Source organism: Macrotis lagotis, chromosome 8 (genome assembly GCF_037893015.1).
Source record: "Macrotis lagotis isolate mMagLag1 chromosome 8, bilby.v1.9.chrom.fasta, whole genome shotgun sequence".
Taxonomy (NCBI): Eukaryota; Metazoa; Chordata; class Mammalia; order Peramelemorphia; family Peramelidae; genus Macrotis; species Macrotis lagotis.
Window position 1 is genome coordinate 139,602,891 of NC_133665.1, and position 18,415 is coordinate 139,621,305.

General features: G+C 40.8%; 1 protein-coding gene across 1 annotated transcript in view; it reads left to right on the plus strand.

The window, feature by feature from the left end:
* The window catches only part of PLXND1 (plexin D1), a 200,049-nt gene extending 184,353 nt beyond the window's left edge, over positions 1–15,696 (plus strand). Inside the window, exons 34-36 of the mRNA XM_074198509.1 lie at positions 9,662–9,802; positions 10,370–10,444; positions 11,100–15,696. Coding sequence (XP_074054610.1) covers positions 9,662–9,802; positions 10,370–10,444; positions 11,100–11,216 — 333 coding nt within the window. The 3' untranslated portion in view covers positions 11,217–15,696. The remainder of the gene's footprint in view (positions 1–9,661; positions 9,803–10,369; positions 10,445–11,099) is intronic.
* The last annotated feature ends 2,719 nt before the right edge of the window (positions 15,697–18,415 follow it).

The following is an 18,415-nucleotide window of genomic DNA, read 5'->3' on the forward strand; positions in this document are numbered from 1 at the left end:
GTTACTGTGTGGAAGGTTCTCCTGGTTCTTCTCCCTTCACTTTGCATCAGCTCATAAGTCTTTTCAAATTTTTCTGAACCTCTTCCCCTCATTATTTCTCATAGCACAATAGTACTCCCATCACAATCATATGCCACTGCTTGTTCAGTCATTTCTCAATTGATGGACATTCTCTCAGTTTCCAATTATCTGCCATCAGAAAAAGATCTGCTTTTGTACATATAAGTCCTTTTCCTTTTCTTTAATCCCTTTGGGATACAGACCTAGTAGCAGCATTGCTAGGTCAAAAGGCATGCAGTTTATAGCTCTTTGGGCAAAGGACAGCTATTCTTCCAGAATATTTAGATTTGTTCACAATTCCACCTACAATGCATTCATGTAGCTGTTTTTCCACATCCCTCCCAGGCCTTGTCATTTTCCATTTTTGTCATGTTAGTCAATCTGATGGAGGTTAGGTCATACCTGAGAGTTGCCTTAATCTTCATTTTTGTAATTAATAAGTTTTAGAGCATTTTTTCATTTGACTATTGATAGCTTTGATTTTTTTTTTTCTGAAAACTGATGTTCATATCTTTTGACCATTAATCTTTGGGGATTGGTTCTTATTTTTATAATTTTTGCTCAGCTTCCTAAGTATTTGAAAAATGAAACTTTTATCAGACTCTTGTTATATTTTTTCCCTTGGTTTCCTGCTTTCATTCTAATTTTGGCTTCATTGGTTTTGTTGTGTAAAAACTTTTAAAATTCTTGTAATCAGGGGCAGCTGGGTGGCAGTAGATAGAGCATCAGCCCAGGAGTGCCTGAGTTCAAATCTGACCTCAGACAATAATTACCTAGCTGTGTGGCCTTGGGCAAGCCACTTAACCCCATTTGCCTTGCAAAAACCTATAAAAAAAAATTCTTGTAATCAAAGTTATCCATTTAAATCTCTTGATTTTCTCTATCATTTGATCATGAATACTTCTCTTATCCATAGATCTGACTAGTCATTTTTCCATGCCCCTCTAATTTGCTTATGACATCACTCATTATGTCTAAATCGTGTATCCATTTTGAGCTTATATTGGCATGCCTAATTTCTGCCAGATTGCTTTCTAGTTTTTCCAGTAGTTTTCTTGTCCCAGTAGCTGAAATCTTTGAGTTTATAAAATACAAGACTACTGTGCTCATTTATTTCTATATATTGTGTACCTAATCAGTTTAATTGATCATCCGCTCTATTTCTTATCCACATGGTTTACTACTTTGTAGTATAGTTTGATATCAAGTACTGCTTGCCTGCTCTCATTTTTTTTCATTGATTCCCTCAATATTCTTGAACTTTTGTGATTCCAGATGACTTGTTATTTTTTTCTAGCTCTATAAAATAATTCTTTGTTTGACTCAAATGGCACTGAATCAATAATTTCACCTAGGTAGAATTGTCATTTTTATTATGATGGCTTGTCCTAACCATGAGCAGTAAATATTTCTTCTACTATTTAGATCTATATCTTAATTTGTGTGAAAAGTGTTTTGTGATTGTATTCATATAGTTCCTATGTATACCTTGGCTGATGGATTCCAAAGTATTTTATATTGTCTTTAGTTATTTTCAATAGAATTTTTGTTTATTTTGTTAGGAATATATAGAAATGCTGATTATTTATGAGTTTATCTAGTCCATGTCTTCTTAATCTTTTTTGTGACATGGTCCCTTTGGTGGTCCTGTCTCCCTACTCTTTCAATTGAGAAATTTGCCATGCATTTCAATGAAAAATTGAGATTATTCTCCAAGAGCTTCCTATTTCTCCCCTTCCTCATGTCTTATTACTCAGATACCCAAGTCTTCATCATTTCATATGAAGAAGCAACCCTTCCCTTTGCCAAGGCATAATTGCACAAGTGATCTGGTCACACACACACACACACACACACACACACACACACACACACACACACACATCACTGACTTGCTTCCTTGCTGCCTACAAACATACTTCACTCATTTTAAAAGACCCTCACTTGATCTGTCCATCCCCCACTAGTCATCATTCTTGATCATTTCTTTTTCTCTTTTTCAGCTGAAGTATTTCCACTTCTTTCCTCTCATTCTCTTCTTAACTCTGTACAGCCTGGCTTCCAGTGCCATCATTCAACTGCAACTGTTCTTTCTAAAAATCAAAAAAGATCTCTTCATGGCCAAAGCTACAAAGCCTTTGCTACTATGGACTGCTCTCTTCCTTTTAATAATCTTTTCTCTCTAGATTTTTGTAACACTGCTCTCTCATGTTTCTCCTTCTCCTTGTCTCTTAGTTTCTTTTGCTGAATCTTCACCTATGTTGTCCCTATTAACTGTAGATATCCCCAAGGTTCTATTCTGGGCCTTCTTCTCTTCCTCCTCTGTACTGTTTCACTTGATGATTTCATCAGTTTCTGTGGATTAAATATCATCTTTACAAGATGAGTCTTAGATCCATTGATCTGGCCCTAACTTCTCTCCTGACCTCTAATCTTTCATCTCCAAATCTCTTTTAAATCTCTCTAACCAGATGTCCCATAGGACTCTTAAACTCAACATGTCCAAAACTGAATTCATTCTCTTTCCCTTCCAAGTCTTTACTTCTTCTGAACTTCTTGAGAAGTAAGGAGAGTTTCACAATCAAAACTATCTCAAGATTATCACAAGACTATCACAATTCTTACAGTCACTCAAGCTTTCTACCTGTCATCTTTGATCTTATTCTCATTACCTCAATAACAATTTTTTTATTATAACTAGCATGTATTTATTACCATAATGTTTGCAAAGTGTCTTACAAGTGTTATTTTATTGTATTCCCACAACTCTGAGAGGCAGGGGCTATTATCATACTCATTTTATCTCCTTGACCTCACTCTACAGCCAATCTGTTGCCAAGTCCTATGGATTCCATCATCATAACATTTCTTATATATTCCCTCTTTTCTCCTTTGATAATACCCCTCAACACCTCACACCTGGACAAATGCAGCAGCCAGTTGGTTGGTCTCCCATCTTGTGTCACAAATCTCTTCCCCATTCCAAACCATCTTCCACTCACCACTATATTGATTCTCCAAAAATACAAGTCTTATCATGTCAGCCTCATATTCACTATTTTCCAGTGATTCCCTCCAGGGTCAACTGTAAAGTCTACTGTTTGACTTTTTAAAGCCCTTCATGTTTATTGTTGTTTGTATGTTGTCTCCCCCTTTCAACACTGAGAGCACAGGATGCTTTCACCTTTCATTGTTTTCCCAACATTAATCACAATGCTTAACACATAGTAGGCACATAATAAATCCATATTGATTTATCTTGATGCCTACAAACTTTTTCTCAGGTTTTTCAATACACAGAATAAAACATGGCCTGAGTTCAAATCCGGTCTCAGACACTTAGTAATTACCTAGCTGTGTGGCCTTGGGCAAGCCACTTAACCCCATTGCCTTGCAAAAACCTAAATAAATAAATAAACAAACAAACAAACAAACAAATAAATAAATAAATAAAATACATGGGATTGGGGTGGCTAGGCGGTGCAGTGGATAGAGCACTGGCCCTGGAGTCAGGAGTACCTGAGTTCAAATCCGGCCTCAGACACTTAATTACCTAGTTGTGTGGCCTTGGGCAAGCCACTTAACCCCATTGTCTTACAAAAATCTAAAAAAAAAACCCCAAAACCATGGCATTACAAACGAAATCAACTAATATAGATAGATACAGATATAGATATAGATATAGATATAGATATAGATATAGATATAGACATAGATATAGATAGTTTTCGAAATATTTAAAAAAAGAAAGTTTGGGGCAGCTTGGTGCCAGTAGATAGAGCACAGCCCCTAGAGTCAGGAGGACCTGAGTTCAAATGTGGCCCCAGACACTAAATAATTGTATATGTAACCTTGGGCAAGTCACTTAACCCTACTACCTTGCAAAAAAACAAACAAAAAATCTAGTCCAAATCCTCCATTTTTCAGAGTAGAAGCCTGAGCCTCAAAGCGGTTCAGTGACACACCCAAGGTCACCCAGAGTCAAGCTTCAAACCCAGGTCCAGTGAGAATGTGAAGCTCTTTGAAGGCAGGGATTACATTTTTTGGGATATCCCTACCACTTAGGGTAACAAATTGTAGGCATTTAATAAATCCTAGGCATTTTGGATTCCAATGTTCTTCTAATTACAAATATACTGCTCTTTTCACTAGACTCTGCCTTTGTTGCCCTTCTATCCCAAAGGGCTCCATTCCCTAGGCTCTACTAGGCCCCCTCCCAAGTATAAGAATTCCCAGCAAGCCACCTTTTCTTTCCCATCACTGTATAATCCATTGAAATTAAGTTCTCCACAGAGATCAAGTGGCTGAATTTCCCTAATTAGAGGGCTAGGAGAAGGATGGGGAGGAGACCGGTTGTTTATGTTTCTTTTTCACATTTCTGACGGCTATCCTATACCTCTGTTTTCCCTTATCAGGCGACAGACAGGGTTAGAGGTTAGGTAGGGTCAGGCAGCAGATGGAAAGGCTTCCAGCAGCCCAGTCTCATGGGGCAGAGAGAGGGGAGATGGAGCCAGAGAGGAAACTCTCTCTTTGTCACCCATTAGAATAAAATAGTCCCTCTGCTGTTGGCAGCTTGGGGCGTCAGCAATGACTAAACTTCTCTACCCTGACCTATGAGAGTAGGGAGCAGTTCACTTTTGTCTTCTAACCCAGCACCATAGTGCCAGGACATAGTGGGTCATCAATTAATGGTTATTAACTGATGAAGGGATTGGCTTTGGGGGGAGGGGGAGGGGTTAGAGTATCATTTTGTTTTGTACATCTCCTTTTCTCTCCTTAAACCAATAAACCCAAAATTAGGCTACCATAGAAATGACAGTCATCTTATCCACCTCCCTTATTTTAGAGTGGAAAAAATGAAGATGAGAAAGAAGTAAATTAAGTCTAAAGTCATAAAGCAAGTTAAAGATGGAGCCAAGACCAAAATATAAGTGTCCTGATCCTCATCCAGTCACAGCAAGCTTCCACTAGTGTGCCACTGTCCCTTCACAGGAGTTCTTAACCTAGCGTCAATGAACAGAAATACATACATGCATACATGGATATGTATCTATATGAATGGATATATGGATATGGATATATATACATGCGTGTGGATGTGTGGTATATACATATATACATATATTTATAACTATTTCAGTATGCTGAGTTTCCTTTGTATCTTATTTTGTCCATTTTTAAGAGGTGATTCTGAGAAGGGGTATGTTTTTCGTGTTGTTGTTCAGTCATTTCAGTCATATTTGACTTTTCATTGACCCCATTTGGGGTTTTCTTAGCAGAAGTATGGGAGGAGTTTATCATTTCCTTCTCCAGATCTTTTTACAGAATGAGGAAAACTGAGTCAAACAGGGTTAATTGACTTGCCCAGAGTCACACAATATTTGAGGTCAGATTTGAACTCAGGAATATGAGGCTTCCTGACTCCAGGTTGGTTATCTGCACCCTGTGGTACCCTAGTTGCCCCCAAAGGGGTTCATAGACTTCACCAAGCTGCCCAAGGGTCCTCAGGACCCACAAAAGATTAAGAACCCCTGGCCCAGAGTCACTCCTAGAGAAACTTCTTCTCTCTTCTTATCTATGTCCATGTTCCCCACATAATCTTCCTCTTGAGAGCAGGAATTTTCTTATTTTTGAATCCTCAACACCTACCATTGGACCTGCCACACAGTAGGTGCATTAGGATTGTTTGTGGAATGAATGAAAAAGACATTGATTTTTAGGGGTGTGATTTGCTTTGGCTGCTTCCCAGCAGAACGCCATCAGCTAGTACCTGTATTGATGTAAGATCTTGGAAATTTACCCTAATCCTTTAATTGGAGGATTCCTGTGACTGTGGTAAAATGAATTCTTTGGGGAAGAAGGGCAGAAGGACACAGTCATTTTGAGGGTTTTTTGTTTGGTTCTGCCTACAATGCCTGAGCCCTTCCTTCTTGGATAGCCCTTCATTTGGTGGTCCACAAAAGAGGAGGTTTTCCTCACCACGTACTCCTCTTTAATGGGGTTAAGACATCAGACTGAACCTGGAAGGCAATGGGAAAATGACCCTTCAAATAAAACCCAGCCCTCTAGACTAGTCTACAAAATCCTGATGACTTCTCCATTGACTGGAACTTCTCCATTCTCTGCAACTATCAGTCTCCTAAACCTGGAAAGGCAGGTTGTACATAGTAGAACGGGGAGAATAAATGAAGTTTGTGCAATTTTTTTCCTGCATCACTTTGGAAATGGAGCATGGGTAGCTGGTGAGGCATAGAGCATAGGGCCTGCAATTAGGAAGACGTGAGTTCAAATCCAGCCTCAGCTACTTTCTAGCTGTATGACCCTAGGCAAGTCACTTAAGAGCTCTTTACCTCAATTTCCTTATCTGTAAAATGGGGATATAGCACTTACCTTCCAGGATGGTTGTGAAGGTCAAATGAGATAATAATTGTAAGTGCTTTGGACAGGGCCTGGCCTATAGTAAGCACTATATAAATATTAGCTACTACTACTACTATTATTATATACTTACATATATATGTATATTATGTATATATCTATCATTAGATTGTGAATTCTTTGAGGATTGGGACTATATTTCAATTTTTTTATATTCCTAGAGCATAGCAGGTTGCCCAGAAATGGGAGGTCATTAATAAGCATTTATTAATTTATTTCATATACTGTATTTCTCCATATATAAGATATACCTTAATTTGGGGCCCTGAAATTTGAAAAAAAAAATGTATTACATAACATTATTGAACTCAAGTTTTATTCATCATGAAATTCAAGGACCTTCTTCTCCTAGCTTTGTCATCTTTTGGGCAAGTCTGGTGCATGGACACATGCTTAATCCTTTCTATTTCATGATCTGAAGCCTCAATTGTAATTTCCTTGGAAATCAGTCCCTTCTTTTTCATCACAAATTCTCCTGGCCTCCTGCTGAGCCATCTTTGGAGACAAATGAATTCCAATGGCCCTTTTCTCTTCAATCCCTCTCTTCCATTCCCTCTCTATCTCAGGCCATTTGGCTGCCTTGTCTCTTATGGCCTTCTTCTGTAGGGGTATTTTCAGTAGGGTTTCTTCTTCCAGTAGCCAGTCTCAGATTGTTTTCTCAGTTGGAGGAAGACCAGACTAATGTTCAGCAGCACAATTTCCATTCACTTTTGCAAACTGGATCACTTTGAACTTGAATTCAGCATGGGTTGAAAATCTTTTCTGAACCATTTCTGGGCAGAACATGGCAAAACAGAACCTAATATACTGGTAACAAATGTGAAACAATGAGCGCAAAGACAAGTGTGAAAAAGCGGGAAATGCAAGTAAAAAAAATCTACCACCACTGTAGAGGATGCTCCCAGTTTTTAGACCCCAAATTTTTTGAAAAAGGCTGTGTCTTATACATGAGGAAATATGGTATATGTGTGTATGTATCTGTGTGTGAGTATAGTTATATACATATTTGTATGCCACAAGTATTATTTGCCCAAGGTCACACAGCTAGGGAATTATTAAATGTCTGAGACTGGATTTGAACTAAGGTCCTCCTGACTAAAGGGCCAGTGCTCTATCCAATGCACCACCTAGCTGCCCCAGCATTACATTTACATATATACACACATATACACACACATATATATACACATATATACACACACATATATACACATATATACACACATATGTGTATGTATATATATATTTTACATGTATATGTGTATGAATATAGATATAGCTATGGAAAGCTAAGTGACACAGTGGATAAAGAGTCAGGTCTAGAATCAAAAATATTCATCTTCCTGAATTCAAATCCAACCTTTTATACTTAGCAGCTATGTGATCCTGGGCAAGTCACTTAACCCCTTTTGCTTCAGTTTTCTCAACTGTAAAATGATCTGAGAAGGAAATGGCAAACCACCCCATTAAGCTTTGCCAAGAAAACCCCAAAATAGGGTCACGAAGAGTCAGGTATGACTGGAACAACTGAACCATACCAACCACAAAAGATATAGTTACATTTCAGTTTGATGCAGGTGGAACTGTTAGACTCCCCATGACCTCAGCCATCTAGAATATAGCTCTGAGTACAAAAGTAAGTGGAAAAACCCTCCCCAAGTAGCAGATGGGTCACAAAGTCCTTGGATTGTATTTTACAAAAGAACAGGGACAGTCCCAAGCCATTACCGGATCAATTTTATGTCAAAAAAAAGACAGCAGAAGAGAAAGAAGGCTGGCATTATCTTCAAATAGTAACAACTGATGACAGCAGAAAGAAAGCAAAGAATCCCCTTCTCCTCCCCCAACCTTGCCCCTAGTTTCAGATCATTTAGTATAGGGGCAGGTAGTCTTCCTCAACAGGATACACAGCAAAGAAGTCAATTCACTGTCTAATGCCTCAAGCCAGTTACTGGTGGGCAAAAGCACCCAAGGTTGGCGACGTGCCTCAAACACCATAAACTTGTTGATTTGCAATGAGATGCAACATAGATAGAACTGACTCACATTCAAGAAGGATAAAACACAAGAGATAAATTTGTAATAATAGACAATCATTTAAAAGGATAGCATTGAAGTCTGAGGGTACAGATGATTGGGAGCTAGGTGGTAGACTCATAGGCTTAGAGCTGGGAGGGGGTCTTAAAAATCATCTGAGCCAACCCTGTCATTTTTCAAAAGGGAAACTGAGACCCAGAGACTTGCCCAAAGTCACATAACAATGAGAGAGTAAGGACCTGAACTCAAATCTTCTGATTTCCAAATTCCATTCCCTTTTCTCTATATTACAGTTGGTGACATGTCTTGCCAGACTGAGGAGATGTTTCTTCTGGCATTTCTTGGTGAATACATGCAGCTTAGGATTGCAAAGGGAGACTGTATGATGTGGTAGAAAGAGCATTGAATGGAGAATCAGGAAACCTGGATTCTCATACCAGACCAACTGGCCAACTCTATGACCAGCAAAGTTATTATGCACAGAGTACACCTCTCTGAGCCTCAGTTTCCTTCTTTGAAAAGTGAGGGGGTTGGGGGCAGCTAAGTAGCACAGTGATAGAGCACCGGCCCTGGAGTCAGGAGGACCTGAGTCCAAATCTGACCTCAGACATTTAATAATTACCTAGCTGTGTGGCCTTGGGCAAGGCACTTAACCACATTGCCTTGCAAAAAAGAAAGGAAGGGAGGGAAGGAGGGAGGAAGGGGGAGAGAGAGAGAGAGAGAGAAAAGTGAAGGGGATAGGAAATGTTCCACTGACTGGTTTTATATCCTTACAGATACAGACTCATAAAATATCAGAGTTAGAAAGAAACAGTTAATCCAAGGGTTCTGATTCTGGGATCTCTAAACTTTGTTTTTAATAGATAAATGGTAAATGAAGTTTTTGCATATATATATATATATGCATTATTTATTATATTGTATTTGTGTTTTATGTATGTGCATATAAAACTGTTTCAACAGGACTGGTTTCCCTTGTAACCTTTTAATTATGTATATTTATACACCTGATTCTGAGAAGGTATCCCTAGGTTTAAGCAGACTCCCAGGGCGGTCCAGGACTCACCAAAAACCTGGGCCCCTGGTCAAGTAGGGCATCTAATCATCTTCCTTCTCTCTCTCTCAGGATTCCCCAACCAATAAGCTTCTCTATGCCAAGGAGATTCCTGAGTACAGGAAAATTGTACAGAGATACTACAAACAGATTCATGACATGACTCCTCTCAGCGAACAGGAAATGAATGCCCATCTTGCTGAGGAATCTCGGGTAAGGAACAAGCCTGAGAGCGTCTCATCTTAGTTGGGGGAGGTGGGGGACAACCCATGGGTGGTCCAAGGTAAAATGCCCAGGAGAAGGTCTTTCCTGATCAACATTGTCCAGGGATGGAAATTAAAATGGTTTTATCTGAGAACTTTGATGGGATGGGTGAAGACTAAGCTAATTCTGGGGTATTCTTCCATGTTTTCATCCTAGATTGATCCTATAGGAGGTTCAATACCTACAGGCCCCTAAGAGACGCAAGCCAAGTGTGACTGTGTTTAGCAGTAAGGGAGGTAGGGCAAGGAAGAGGTCCACCATGTTTTACTCACTACCTTTAAAAAAAAACAGCCTTCTGTACAAGTGGGCAGAGGAAGGATTCAAATCCGGATCCTCTAGGCAGCCAGTCTGTCCATCACTAACAAGAGGCTGAGATAAGCCAGAGTCACAGTAGCCAGCTTCTTCCCAGTTAAGGGATCCATCTCACAGCTGAAAGACAAGGGCCACTTACTTCCCCTTCTCCTTGATAGTTAATCATTTTTCCCCCATGACCACGTTCTTTCTCTTTCTCATTAGAAATATCGGAATGAATTCAACACGAAGGTTGCCATGGCTGAGATTTATAAATATGCCAAGAGATATCGTCCTCAGGTAACCAGCCCCAACCACCTGGAGGTGCCTCAGGTCTCCAGAACAGTGAGAACCCACTCCCCTCTCCTCAATGCTCCAGATTTTTCTTAGAAACTGCTCTGTCGTAGAAATAGGGTCAGTTCCAAGAAAGATCAAGAAAGGGGCAACGTGTCTCTTCAACCCCTCCCTTTCTTTCAGTTTTTTCATGTCCTTCTTTCCCTTCCAGACATTCTTCAAAAGCATCTGATAGGAGTAGCAGGGATAGATAAGAGCCCTGGAATATGAGTTCAAATTTGACCTCACTTAGTAGCTGTGTGACCCTGGGCAAGTCATTAATCCTGATGACCTCCAAAAAAAAAAAAAAAGACACATGATGGATAAATTCATACTCAAGATCATGTTCAGTCCAATCATAAATTTTCTTCACTTTCTAGAGAATTTCTTTTAATAGGAAATTTGGGGGTAGGGAAGGAGTATTTGATTCAAAGGGAAGCTGCTAATGGTGGAATTTCAGGTACTGTGGGAAATTGGGAAAAGAAGCTATTTGGGGGACCTTTTCTACCCACCTCCAATTTGACTTCATAGGAGGCTACACACAGATTCTACCTACTTGTGCTTAGGGTTTAGACAACCCCCAAGAGAAGCCTTAACAGTCTGCCGTGTTCTCTCTTCCCAGATCATGACTGCACTAGAGGCTAATGCCACCACACGCCGGACACAGCTGCAACACAAATTTGAGCAGGTTATTGCCCTCATGGAGGACAACATCTATGAATGCTGCAGTGAGGCCTGAGAGCCTCTCCTCACAGCCGGGCTGGTCCTGCCCTACCCCAACCCCCTAGAAGTGACCTTCTGCTATCCAGTGCACTGCTAACTCTGAGACGTCTTTTAAAAAAAAAAAGTATATATATATATATATATATATGAATATATATAATATAGACAATAAATATCTATTTTATGGTGTGCTGTATGGTGAAGAAGAGGAAGAAGAAGAAAGCAACCCAGGGATGAAGGCCCCCAAAACACAGGATAGGATGGGAGACCCTCTGAAGCCATGTTTTGTCTTTTCTTTGATTAATTTTATTTTTCAAACCACTTGCACAGCCTGGGGCTGAAGAACAGACATGTCTAGCAAGACTTCACCAAAAATCCTTCCTTCAGCTGGGCAACTGTTTCCCCAGAGACTTCCCCTAGAGAGAGGAGCTGATCCCTCAGATAGATGGAATCCTGAGCCACAGTTGGGCCACTTCTGCCACAGCCTCCTTGCGGATGTCGGTCCTTTGTCATCATCTTCCTCAAGGCCCAGCTACCACAATCATTGCCATTTCCATTTCTACAGGGTTACCTGCTCCATGTGTGGAGGGCAGGGGTAGGGACAATGGATGGAATGATGTCACGGGACCAGCTAAAGCACCAGGAGACAGAGTTGAGGGACTTAAACTGGGTGGAAATATGCAACTTTAGCCCTTAAGTGTCTTCTGCCTTGACTCTTCCCTCAACTTGGGGCCACTGATACCTCTCAGAGGGCTGACCCAGAGAATGAGGAATAAAGAATGTCCACTTCTCTTCCTGGTGAACATACCCTCCCCAACCCCTACTGAACACACACACACACAAACACATATCAGTCCTGTTCCAAATGCCTCAAGGAAGAGAACTATCATTGCTGTATACTTGGGGGGGGGGGGGGATGGCGAGTTTGTGACCTTGGACAATTCACTGGGTCTCACTTTTCTATCTGAAAAATGAGGGGAAAGGAGTTGGAGCAGTGACCGCTAAGTCCTGTGACCCTTGGGACAATTGAAGAAGGATGGGTTTGGGGGGGGGGTAGGATGGGCGTGTCAGGCCTCCACCCCAGAATAGCTAGGGTTTGGTTAAGGCCCCATCTCCAAAAAACCCTCCTTAGATCAAGTAGAAGACATTGATGAGGGCTCGGTCTAAGAACTATGCAAGAGGAGATGCCTTAGATAAGGGGCATCTCATGTGTCCAAAAATGTTCATGGGAGCAACTGGTAACTTCAGGTAAATTCTCTAAGATGGTGTAGAACTGAATCCCCCCCCCCCTTTGTCCCCGCCATCACCTTCTGAACTTGTCTGTCCTCGGGATCAATCCCAGACTGGGGCAGCTGGAAGAACAAATCAGAAGGCCAAGCAGGGACAGGTATTGGGGGGGTCTGTCCCCAACACCATAGGGGTACCGGCTTCAACCAAATGCTACCTCATCCAAGCTAGGCCCTGGAGGGGAGATGCCGGCATTGCTGCCACCAGCCTTAACAAGCGAACTGCCATTTTATTTGTTCTTTGGTTCAATGACAACATCGAAATCCCCAAGTGAATGGGGGAAAGGGGGTTGGTTTGCAGACATGTCACCCAGATTTGCAGTTTCCAAGGCGCCTGCTGGGCATTCCTACTAGGATGGTGACAATTTTAAATTTCACACAGACGGGATGGGCTGATGGAAGCTGAGACGGTGAGAACATATGGACGAGAAACCGCCTTCCATGATAAGTGGGAAGCTGGGCCTGCACATCTTTTCCACTACGGACCAGTTCTCCTGCGGATACGTGTCTTGAATAATGTGCTGGGGCGGACAGACCAGGGTCCTGCAAGTACGGACCCAGAGTGGAAGAGGGAAAACCAGAGGGGGCAGAGAAACACTGGGGAATTAAAACTAGGTGGCTCTGAGAGCATGCCTATTGGATGGGAGGAATTTCCAGATGAACCAGGGTTGTAGCTGGGCTACGATGGACTTTCAAAAAAGGTTTCTAAAAATAGCACCACTTTTTTTTTTGCTAAGTTTTTTATATGAAAAAACCCCACACACACAAATCACACACAAACTGTGAATAGCAGCCAGATTGCGTGAAGGATACAGGGGCTGATGGGAAGGAAATGAAATGGGAAGGCGGAAATTTTGTAGCAAAAATGGGAGTGAACAGTGGTCCTCCCCAACCCCCCAGGGCCTAGATGTACCTGGAATAGGGCAATCTTCACTTGACACTGGAAAGGTAACACTCCTCAGAAAGCGGTGCTCCTCACAAGGGTAACGGAGGGGGGTTATACCCCAATTCCCCAATAAAAACAAAAAGCCAAAAAAGCATTTTAAATTAAAGAGAACCACCTCCACCCCCAACAAACCCTCACATTGTGGTCCTTTCAGAAGAGAGACTTAAGTCCTTGGCTTTTCTTTCCTTTCATGGAATGATGGGCAAAGGGTATCTATACTGCTGTTCAAGAGGATGGGTGGGGAGGAGGGAAGATTTAGAAACTTCTTTGTAATAAAAACAGGATGAGAGAAAACCTGTGACTGTGACCATTTACTATGTAAGAACAGAACAATGAAAGCCAAGACCTGGCAGGCTACACAAGGAAGAAACTACATCAGGAGGGAGGGGAGAGGGGAGATCCCACTGGGACTGGAGGTAGAAGGTCCAGAGAGGGTTGGAATTCAAGGGCAACAGCTGAGGTGAGGACTTAAGCAAAAGTTTACTGAAATACCAACTCTTTCCTCCCTCCAATCCCTAGTGTCTATCCCTGATGGAAGAAAAGAGGATGACCTAGGAAACAGGTTCAGAACAAGGATTTTCTTTGACGATAACCTTATGGGTTGGGGATTAGGCCACACAACCAACTCTACTTTTCTTTTAGCTAAAAGAATACAATCCAACACATTTCATCTGTAAAAGGAAAGTAGACTAATGTCCTTCAAGTTCCCCTCCCTAAAGCTCTGCTCCTACAATGACCCAATTTTCCAGAAACAAATGACAAAAGGATGCATGCAAAATATGAAGTTTCTCTCAATCCCACCTATGCAAGACCCCCCATCCCATCCCTACCTTCTTTTCAAAAAGGGATGGATAGATATCCTCTTGGCACCCATAGGATGCATATGGACATGCATCCAGGTAATCTTCTAAACTCACAAGCAGCCAGAGATTTAGTTTCCCAGGAAACAACATGACATAGTAGAAAATGTATCATGTTAGAAAAATGGGCCTGAAATTGCCCACAAATTGAGCAAATTTACTTCTCTGGGCCTTGGTGTCTTCTATCTTGCTTAAGGAATTGGACTACTCATAGAATCTGAGAGTTGAAAGGGATCTTAGTGGCCATTTATATCAATCCATTAACTATAATACCTGACAAGTGGTTCTTCTTCTTGAAGACCACCTAGAAGGACGAATGTGCCATTTACTTAGGTCCACTTTTGAACTGCCCTAATTGATAAAAAGTTCCTCCAGACATGTCAATATTGGCTTCTTTTCCATTTTCAACCATTGTTACTGGTTCTTTCTCCTGGGTCAAGGCAACAATTCCAATCCATCCTCCCTTTAACAGCCTTTCAAATACTTGAGGTCAGCTAACTTGAATTTCCTCCCCTTAGTCCTCTCTTCTCTAGACTAAATATATCCAATTACATCAACTGATCATCACATGACATGGATTCAAGGCCTCTCACCATCCTTTGGCCACTCTCCAGCTTATCAAGCCTTCTTTAACTGTTGCATTCAGAACTAAACACAATACCCCAGCTGAGACCGAACAAAAGACAGTGGGACTATCACCTCCCTCTTCCTGGAAAATCCTTTTGGCTACACCATCATATTGCTGACTCCTATTGAGCTTTCGGTCCACTAAAAACCCCCAGGTCTTTTTTGGAAAATAATTGCTAAGTAACCATGCCAGCCTGTTGTACTCATGAAGTTGATTTTTTTTTTTTGATATCCACAAGTAAAACTTGGCTTTTATCACTAGCAAATTTCATTTTATTAGATTTGGCCCACAACTCTTTGGATCCTGTCATCCTATTTTAGCTATCCCAGCCAGAACTGTCATCTGCAAATTTGACGAGCATGCCCTCCATGTCTTTATCAAAGTCATTGATGAGAATGTTAAACAGTATAGAACCAAACAGATCTCTGGAATACTCCACTGGAGACTTCCTGTTGCGTTGACATCAAACCATGTTGAGTTTCTTCTGGCTCTAAATAAAGCCTACGTTCTTTTTCCCAGGTAGGCCCAGGCTGTCTACACTAAAGATAGGGTGGCTGCCATCTCACTGTCCAGAACTTCTCAATCCTGTCCACAACCAAGGTAGTCTTATTTATTCAAAGGAATGTTAGTCTATAAAAACAGCCACATCTATTCATCTCATTGCTCTAGGGCCTGACAGTTTTAAAAGTGTTTTGGTATTTGAGATAGCACATTTTTCTAAGATTAGTGAATACAGCCATACATACAGGTGCACACAGACACACAAATGATCGTAGACTTAGAACTAGCTAGAAAGGAACATAGAGCCCAATCCCCTTATTTTAGGGTCACACAATTAATAGACGTCTCAGTCAGGATATGAACACAATTCTGACTCCAAGTCTTCTTTTCCCATATTTCTTGTTTTTAGGGCTTAAGAATTAAGTGTAGTAAAAATGACAGGGAGGTATTATTACAAAGATCAGTAAATACACAGGATGGAATTATAAGTTAAGTAAATATTTTAATCAGACCCTTATGAATTTATTAAGGGAAATTTGTAAATATGGGGATGTATAAGGACACATTCCTAACCTTTGCTAGAGCCATGATTAAGAACAATGACTTCTCCCAATCATCTTTCAATGTTTCCAGTGATTAGTGATTGGGAGGGAAGGGAGAAGGGGGATGGGGACAGGGACTGGGAAATATATAAGGAAAGAAATGGGAGATAGAAAAGGGTAAATGCTATGAGGTCACTCCAGTAGAACGATTATTAGCCTTTATTATTCACTGGGTTGAAAAACTAATGGATCATACAGGTTCATAGAGCTTAAAAATCTTACAACCCAACAGCCTCCTTTTAATAGATGAGAGGGGAAATGATTTGATCAAGGTCACCTAGATAGTTAAGAAACCTGAGTTCTGCCTTACCCTTCTAGAAATCCTAGTCTGACAGTCTTCTGGTCACTTAGTAATTCTATTGTGCTCCCAAGCTTAGACCCATTTGAGAATGTCCCCACAGGCAACCCTTCTATCATTTTATCCAACCACACATATGGACTATTTTCTTCAGATAGGTGTCCCTCACTTTAACTAGGCTATAGTCACCATTCACTGCTCTATTCATTTCTTCCTCCATATCTTAGCTCATTATTTCTCTTGCCAAGGATGCCCTCCTCTCTACTTGGTCAAATTCTACCTTTTCCCTTAAAGCCCAACTTGAGTTTTATGTCTCCTGGAAACCTTTCCTCAACTCTTATGGCCCTCAACAATCTCCACCTTCTTTAATCCCCAATCATTCCTGCAGTCTGAATACTCCACTCCTATATCACAGGCATGTTATGGATTAACTCCAACAGACACACTTAAGTGCCAACTAATTGTTGCTGTTATTGTTTTTTGCAAGGCAATGGGGTTAAGTGACTTACCTAAGGTCATACAGCTAGGTCATTATTAAATGTCTGAGGTCGGATGTAAACTCAGGTTCTCCTAATTCCAGGGCTGGTGCTCCATCCTCTATGATACCTAGCTGCCCCTAGCTACTTGTTTCAAAGGTTAATTTTATCTCCATAACCTAGATGAGAGGCAACACAAGAGTTGGATTCCCCAACAGTATCTAGGCCAAAGCTTGCCCATTGCAGTTGATATTCAATGGAGCCTTAAAAGTTGGAAGGGAGATGAGGAAAGCAAATGGAATATAAAATATCGATAGATCATATATTGAAGACAAGGACAGAAACTATACTGCACACAAATTAAGGCTAAGAAAGCTTTGGAGGAATGAGGGGGAAAGAACAGTTACTGGCAGAGGGAATTGAGTATAATCAAGAAAGGATTGGCAGTAGGAAGAGGGAATGAAAAATAGAACACAATAGAAAGAACAATGAACAATGCAAACCTTTCTGAGCCTATCCAATTAAGTATTTGCTTTTAACTATAGATATTGCCACTCTAGAGAACTGAGTTTCAGGTTGCCTGAGCTCTGATATGGGACTAATATTTAGACTACCTACCTTAATAAGCTTGTTGTAGATAAAAGATTTGGACTGCCCTCAAAAATACTGGAAGTTCATTTTTTTCCCAGCATGGGAAGAAAGATAACCAACAGGAAATCTGGATTGGAGGGCAGGGTTTCTCCCTGCAGAGGGAGGTTTAGGACATCTCTTACCACTCTAATGTAATGACCCCTACGATTACATAAGAAAAGGAAAACGATCATATAGCAATATGAGCAATCCTATAGGGTGGAATTAGGGAAAAGAAGATAGTATTGAGGTTGGGAGGGACACTTTTGGAAACTAAATGGAAAAAAATAGGAACTGGGCTTTGTGAGCCATAGTCTCCATATTTGTTAAGGGACTACTCAGAAAAAAATGAGCTAAAGCATAGAGGAAGCAAGAGATATGTGTGCTCACTTTCATCTTAACTATTGCTCAACCAATTTTAGTGTAGAGCTCAGGAGATGGTATTTCTGAAGCACTTTTTTGACCCAGACCTGTGATTTCATTGGTGTGGGAAAACTCCTAATGAGAAAGTTCCCCTTCACCAATGTAGATGACCACCTGTCCAAGTTAGCACCCATCATATTATGGAGTTGTCCAGGATGCTGAAGGTTGCTCAGGGTCACATTGATAATATACATCAGAAGCAGAGTTGAAGCTCAGGTCTTCCCAATTCCTCTATGCTCCTCTCTCCCTCTCTAGGGTAAGGTAAATAGGACAAGCATTATCCCCATGTTATATACACCAGGAAATTGAAGCTGCAAAGTTCACTTGCCCAAAGTCACTTAGCTAATATGTGCCTGAGGCAGGATTCAAACTCAGATCTTTTGATTCTAAATATAATATTCTCTAATGTCAAAGTTATCACACACCTACCAAACTATAAGAGATGAAATAGCTACAAAATTGGTAAATGTTGCCAAAAATCAAGATTCATTAAGTTAAAAAAACCAAATCCAAAATAATCCTGTTTTGTCCTCTTTGACTTCCTAGAAAGTAGAGGGTAATGAGC